The 7421-nt window shown below is 45.2% G+C and overlaps 1 protein-coding gene across 1 annotated transcript; it reads left to right on the forward strand.

The window, feature by feature from the left end:
* Positions 1-602: 602 nt before the first annotated feature.
* Positions 603-6941, forward strand: CCNA1 (cyclin A1). Its single transcript, XM_074535344.1, has 9 exons — positions 603-891; positions 1052-1203; positions 2305-2545; positions 2751-2872; positions 3556-3779; positions 4368-4572; positions 5439-5552; positions 6224-6357; positions 6678-6941. The coding sequence occupies exons 1-9, from the start codon at positions 702-704 to the stop codon at positions 6727-6729; spliced, it is 1434 nt and encodes a 477-aa protein (XP_074391445.1). The 5' UTR covers positions 603-701; the 3' UTR covers positions 6730-6941.
* Positions 6942-7421: the final 480 nt, after the last annotated feature.

The following is a 7421-nucleotide window of genomic DNA, read 5'->3' on the forward strand; positions in this document are numbered from 1 at the left end:
GTTTATTAGTAATAAAATGGTTATAAAAATAGTAATACAATTAGAGTAATAATGATTTGGACTATTTGAATTAGGACAATATGAGGCAATAGAGACAAAGAGTTACAGACGTCCGGGTACCTTTTTTTGGGCAGCATGAGCCCGAAAAAGGTCACCTGTTAACAAAGGATTACCCCTTAAAAGCAATAGCCTGTTGCATATTCATACACTTCATACATGATGCATAAAATCCATTCAAATACAGAATTCTGTCTAGTCATTGTCAATTTCTTCCTCTGAGTCCTAACAGTGCCTTCGAGGTGGGAAGAAGTTTGTTTCTTGTGATAAGAGGGCAATAAATTCTTTTTCTCTGAAAGATTTAGGTGTCCTGTGGCTGCTATCTCTCTGCGAGTCCTTTCTTTAAAAAAAGTATCCTACATAGCATAGTTTCTATTTTAACATTTTTTATAACCTAAAACTATATTTAACACACTACTTAAGAGAATCAATACAGCATTACTTTCTAACAAAACACATATAACATTCATTTCAGTATTTGCGAAAAGCCAACCATAAAACACATGCATTTTTCCCAACATCCCATCCCTGCGCTCCGCGCGTTCGGAGCGCAGCCGGTGCGCGGCCGCGGCGGCTCCGGGCCCGGGCGCTGCGCGGGGCCCGCGCGAGGCCGGGCGGCGCGGCCGGGCCCTGCCGGGGTCACCATGGCGACCCGCGGCCGGCGGGGCTGGCGGGGCGGCGCGCCGGGGGTTGAGCCGCCGGGCTCCCAACCGGCCGCGGCCAACAGCCGCCGCCTCCAGCGGCCGCGCCTACGCAGGGCCGGCGGGCGGCCTGGGCGGCGCAGGGCGGCCGGAGCCTCCCGTGGGCTGGTGGCGAGCGGAGCCGGGCAGCGCGGTGGGGCACCCGTCATCCTGCGGGGCGGGCGGGAGGAAGGGGTTGCTACGGGCGCATTTGTGGTCGTTCGGAGGGTTTTTTTATTTTTTATTTTTTTTTTATTCTTTTACCCCCCCGCGATTTCGTTTTATTTCTGTGGGTTTTTTCGCTCCTCCGAAAGGTACCGGCGTCGGGGCAATGCATCGCATCGGAGAGAAGAGCCGTGCGGGGCGGCGGGAGTCCTGCCCCGCCGTCCTCCGCAGCAGCAGCGGCCGGGCCGTGCTGGGGGTGCTGACGGAGAACGGGCAGCTGCAGCAGCGGCCCGGCGGCCAGGTGAGCCCCGCTGCCCGCAGCCCTGCCGCCCCCCTGCCTGCAGAGCCCGGCTGAGCTCCGCGGCCCGGGGCTGGCAGCCGCCGGCATGAGCGGTGCACGCACCTGCCCCGAGGCTGCCGGCAAAGACCTGGCGTGGCGGGGTGAGAAGGTGACTCGGGCTCCAGTTCTCAAGCGTGAGTTTCCCGAGAAACCCTGCTGGTAACCGCACAGTCCCACCCTGCGGGTGTTTCCCCGTGGAAGTAGTCTGCGTAAATAATTCATCCTGGAAGGAAGGGATACTACTCGGCCGCTTACCCTCCACAGTGTCGGGGGTGGTTTAAGGAAGGGCTGTCCACTGACCCGAAGCTCTCATTGGTGTGTGGCTAGCCGTGTTCACTCCAGGGTGCCAGTGCTTTCAAGACGTTCAAGTTAAGGACGTGTGGTTGTTCTGCCTTTCTGTCCCTTGAGCCCTCCTGGAGTCTGCTGGTGGGGCAGGAATAATGTTACTGTTCTGACCTAAAATAGCAGCTGGTATGGGTTCACAAAACTCTTCTTGATTTTGGCTGTATAAAGCCCCTAACTCAGCTGGTGACTTACTGCTAGATGGTGTGAAACATTGTAGCCTGGTCACGCGTAGTTCTAGGGGTTGCGATGCTTAAGCTCAAAAATTCAAACTTCAGTTTTTAACTCTGCTTGAAGTGCCTTCTTGCAGATGCAGTCCTTCCTAAGTCTGTGACAGTGCTTGAGCACTCTTGTTAACTTGCTGCACTTGCAACTGCTCCTTGCCAGAACTGAACGTGTAGCAGACTGCACTTCCCAGCCCCATTAGAACCGAGCAGCACCCGCGTTCTCCTTGGTGGGAGGCACTCAGTATGATGCTGCTCCCCTGGTTTCCTGACTTTTACTACTCTTAATTCTTTCTGTGAGGAGTCTGTCACAGCAAGACAGCTACAAGTGGCGCCGACTTCATAGGCATCAAATGTAGCTAGTTGGTGGGTTTTGCATGAACTTCTGTTATTGGTGTCTGTTACACAAGGAAGTGATTTTCTTTTTGAAAACTAGTGACACACTGTTTTCCTCCTGAGCTGCCCTCCCACAGCGTTACTGTGTTCTCTGCTTCAGGGTACTGCTATCAAGCGCTTCTCTGGCTTTGAAAACACCATCACTTCATCTAGAAAAGATGAAGTGCCCAACTGCATCATCAGTGCCGCACCAAAGCAAGGTTTTGCTATCTACATAGATAACTCAGAAGATAAAGAAAACTACAGCTGCCAAGTGTCTGAAGAGCTGGAGTTAAGCCACTGTGAGCTGGATACCAGTGCAATGACATCCACTATTCACCGGCTGTTGGATCTGAGTTCAGGTAACTCCTGTTACTGCTCAGATGGTGTCCATAGCACAGCCACATGTAGGGTGGTTATGAGTTGTGAATTATAAGCTAGTGAGTAGCTTATGTGCAAGCTAACTTGGATTGTGTCTACAAGAGAGGCAATACTTCTGAGCTAAAATTAGCAAGAGAAAGTCAAGAGATTAATTATACAAATGTCTTGCTGCTTCCTACCTGTTAGGCTCTCCTATGGTAGTGGACACATCCTTCCAATCCCAGCCAGAGGATCACATGGAAGATGTTGTAACTCTGGCTGTGGGAGAGTATGCAGAAGACATTCATCAGTACCTCCGAGAGGCAGAAGTAAGTTGTTGTGAGAAGCTTATAGGTATCTGTGGTAGGCTGCAATATTGCAAAGATCCAGGGCTGCCACTGAACTACAAAGAAGAGAAAGTAAATAGTAAAAGTAATTTCTAAAGGCAACATATAGTCGGTGATAAGTTCTTTCTGGATTAATGCATCCCTGTTAATTCCTATGATGGGAGCATCTCTTGACTTGTTTGGTATGAAGAATTCTTGCAGATGGGCATAGAATGCTGAAATAACGCTAAAGCAGTTTGATGTGATCTCACTGACGGCTCTCTGGCTATAGCAGTAGGTTTTCCTACCTTGTGTCAGAGCAGTGAAGTGCAGTCTCCTGATGGGAAGAAGAGGGAAAATCTGCTTGGTTCATTTTCAGGTCCTTCTGAATGGCTTAATTGATGGCAAAGGCTGTCCATAGTCCAGGAAGTGTTTTAATATTCTCCTGCTAACACCAAAGCTTCAATCTATCTCTTCAGTGTTGAAATACTAGAGATGTACAAATTTTAGAGATGCCACTAGCTGCGAATAATTACCACTAGCCCAATAATTGTACTTAGTACTTCCAGTTATTGAGTGGGACAACCCCTGCTCTTTTAGTGTAAGTATAAAGAATATTCATGAGTTCAGCCATCCATGGTTCTCTTCAGAGTGATCATCCTGATTCTTCAACTCTTTCCAAACAGGTAAGATTTAGGCCCAAGCCCTACTACATGAAGAAGCAGCCAGATATCACAACAGGAATGCGTGCTATCCTGGTAGACTGGCTGGTGGAAGTAGGGGAAGAGTATAAACTCCGGACAGAGACTTTGTACTTGGCAGTCAACTTCCTGGACAGATTTCTTTCCTGCATGTCTGTTCTCAGAGGGAAGTTACAGCTTGTAGGAACAGCGGCAATTCTTCTGGCTGCGTAAGTGTTCCATCTTTCTAAATCTTGGCGATCCAAAGCCTATTTTTGGGCGTAGTCTAGTAATGTAATTTGAAGGAAGGAAGGTTGCATTAGTAGATAGCTTTTCATGATGTCTCAAGATTAGCAACATGGGCTCCTTTGGTACTATTAAAATGAAATATTTAATGTTGAATGTGAAAAGCTGTAGTGGGGCAAGCTTGTAATCATAAACACAGTAGCAGAAGCAGTACAGTGTGAAACTGCTAGCCTGTAAGGCTGTAGTGGACTCAGTTGCAATCTTCAGTTGCCCTTTAACTGCTCTAACTAGACAGAGTTAGCAACATAGCTTAGGGGTGCATGGGTGTTTGTCTGGAGTGTGCTGTATTACTGAGAGCTGCCTACTGAAAGCTTGCTGTTAAGAGCTAACAACGTGAGTGTATGTCTATCTAGACTTGGAGTTCCTCTAGGTATATTTGCCCAAGTTTGAAACTAAATTGTTAATTAGCCTGGAGGAACAAGTAAAATTAGAGCTTTCCACAAGTTTTAGTAATGTCATGTTGTCATATAACTTCAAAGCTGAAAAATGTGGCTTCTATATCCCTTTTTCAGGAAGTATGAAGAGATCTACCCACCAGATGTGGATGAATTTGTCTATATAACAGATGATACCTACACAAAGAAGCAGCTGCTAAGAATGGAACACTTGCTTCTCAAAGTGCTGGGTTTTGACCTAACAGCCCCAACCATCAACCAGTTCCTCCTTCAGTATATTCAGAGGCGTGGAATCTGTATGAGGACAGAGAACTTTGCAAGGGTATGGACTATCTGCCTTCTGGGACTGAATGGGAAGAAAATGATCCTTAAAGGAGAACTACTTGCATTTCATGAAGCTGTCTTGGCAACAAGCCTAAAACTGCATGTTTCATAGCAGTGGCTTGTGTGCTGAGACTTTTGGATAGATGCCTCATGGAAATCCCAGGTTTGGTCTGTCTTGTCTGGTCAGGGGATAATTCACTGACAGGGCAATTAGATGGTAAAAATCTGGTGGTTTTTTTTCGAACAGTGCCTGTGTAGCAGGCTTGTCCTGGATTTGGTGCAACTGTGTATTGCTCCACAATGACACAGAATATACCAGCATAGCTGCATAGGAGTTGCCTGGAGTACGCAACCATGCTTAGAAACAACAAAATTACAGTAAAACATCTGACCAACTGCTTCTCTGCAAAGGGTATAGGATTGTACAATAACTCTACTCCAACAGAACCTATATTGTGCTTCTTAGATCTGTCAATTTATCCCTGATATCCAGGTGTTTATCTATATAAACAAGAGCCTTAGCAGATAAGAAAAGTGTGTCTGTCAGTTTTATGAAACTTGACTTTTCTGAGTCTTTATCTGTAAAATCAAGTCAGATCTGATGATGGAACCAGAACTTCAGATTAGATTCGATTAAATGGGTTAGGCTTTGGCAAAATGTGGTCTTTCTGTCCCCCCAGAAACATGATAAAGGATCTTCTGTAAGATCAACAGGACTGGAATGCTAATTCTTCTCACTAAATACATAGTTTGTGCTTTTATGCATCATACTGAGACCATTGACAAACTTTAATACTTGCAGTATTGGACTGATTGTACCAACTAGGTTGATTCTTTTTGAAAAGCTTGGATTTTCTTGTTCAGTATCTTGCAGAGCTGAGTCTCCTTCAAGTTGATCCTCTTCTGAAGTACCTTCCTTCACAAATTGCTGCAGCAGCCTACTGTTTAGCAAACTATACAGTGAACAGATCTTTCTGGGTAAGAACAACAACTGTGCATTAATAAATAGCTCAAGCATTTTGTTATTGTTAGAACTGAGCTGAGAAGGAGGAGGAGTAGCTACAAAGTATATTGTTCTGAAGGCTGAAATCCTAGGATGAGTAGCTGTTCTTGAGTTAATGAGACTACCTGATAAAAATGACTGTTAAGTAAACCTGAAATATCATGCCTCTTCTCTGAAACAGAGGAGATTTTACTGTGTTGCTGACTTACATCAAGGCTGTACCAAAGGCCCCACAAATGTCCTAAACTACACCCCCAGATACAATTCAGTGTCTTTCTGGGAGAAAGGGGAGAATTGATTCTGGCTACTTAAGTGGCTATACTGCTGTGTAATTGTGGTTGCTTTACCACAAGCCTTGGTAGACCTTCCAGCTCTATGTTGGAGAAATAGCTTTAGTGCAGAGTAAGATCCAGAAGAGATGTAATGGATGCACATGCTTAGAGCAGAAGGAGCTTGTCAGACTTAATGGCACCAAGGAAGACCTAGAGTGAAACTGATGGCACAATACAATTGAATCTTTTTCATGCTTAAAGAATCTAGAGTGAGCTCTGATGTAGTGAAAAGAGTTTCTGCTTCCGTGGGAAACCCATCTTCTGGATGGCTGCTGGCTACAGTAGAGTAACACTGTTTTTTCTCATCTGACCAGCCAGAAACACTTGCTGCATTTACTGGATATTCCTTAAGTGAGATAGCGCCTTGCCTGACTGACCTGCACAAAGCATGCCTTGATGCATCCCATTGCCAGCTGCAAGCTATTAAGCAGAAGTATAAGCACCCAAAGTAAGTAACCAGCATGCCAGTGTCTTGGATAGCTGTAAGCACAGGATGACTGTTTTTCCAGCTTGGGCTGTGGCTGCTGTAGCTCTCTCACAGTTGTCAGCTTCTAGTTCTGAAACAGAAGCCTCCATCAGCCCCTTGAGGAGAAAACTTTTCTGACCAGAAAAGTGAGTAATCCATAAGTATGCAGATGCATTGGATAACAACTTTGTCTGCAATGTTGCAAGATGATGCTTCTCTTCTCCAATGTATTGCACAATCTGGTGATAGTTTAGTTGAAAAATCTGAAGCTAATATCTGTAGTCACTTCATTTCTATTCCAGGTACCTGCAGGTGTCTCTTCTGGAGCTCCCAGCAGTTCTTCCTCTGCGCTAGACACTGTGGATCCTGGACTTGAAGATTACTGTGTCCCAATCAACAAAGCTGGTCTAACATTTCATAGAGCACTGCTGGTCATGTGTCTGTAACCACAGTGATCAGAATGTTTTTAAGATAATATTTTTTAATGAGATGCCTTTTTAAAAATAGGTATTAGACTATAGCTCTTAACATAACTGAAAGCACTTTTAATAAATGTCTTATTACACTTTACTTCTGTGAATCTTCTGACTTCAGTTAATGCCTGCAGTAACAGCAAGTGGAATGAATTTTTGAATATTTGTTTTGTTTTTTTGTTGTTGTTTTGGGTTTTTTTTGGGGGGTGGGATTTGTTTTTTACTGAATAGCTGTGAGCACTCATAATCTGGATGGAGTGGATAAAGCAGAGCTTGAACCACCACAACCTGACATCCCTGGAGGTAATTGGCTGTAGTCCTGTTTGTTCTTTCTTCAATGAGATAAGATCCTGTGGGTATGAACAGAGGTTTTTTTCTCTGACTTGTTTACCATATTAGTCCAAGAACATCCACATGCAATTGGTCTTTGAACTCTGAACATGTTTGTAGAAGATCCTCAGTGTTGAGGTAAAAGTCAGACTTCCCTTTATGGAAACAAGATAGGGGATTGCCCTGCAGGGAGCTGGGAGATTGTGGCTGGCAGAGCATTGGGAGTTTTTCATACACTGGTGA

The sequence above is a fragment of the Zonotrichia albicollis genome, chromosome 2 (genome assembly GCF_047830755.1).
Source record: "Zonotrichia albicollis isolate bZonAlb1 chromosome 2, bZonAlb1.hap1, whole genome shotgun sequence".
NCBI lineage: Eukaryota > Metazoa > Chordata > Aves > Passeriformes > Passerellidae > Zonotrichia > Zonotrichia albicollis.

Coding starts and splice junctions, on each gene's coding strand:
- CCNA1 (XM_074535344.1), top strand. CDS start 702: ATGGCGACCCGCGGCCGGCGGGGCTGGCGGGGCGGCGCGCCGGGGGTT. Junction 3,780..4,367: donor GCGGCAATTCTTCTGGCTGC/GTAAGTGTTCCA, acceptor TCCCTTTTTCAG/GAAGTATGAAGAGATCTACC. Junction 5,553..6,223: donor CAGTGAACAGATCTTTCTGG/GTAAGAACAACA, acceptor TCATCTGACCAG/CCAGAAACACTTGCTGCATT.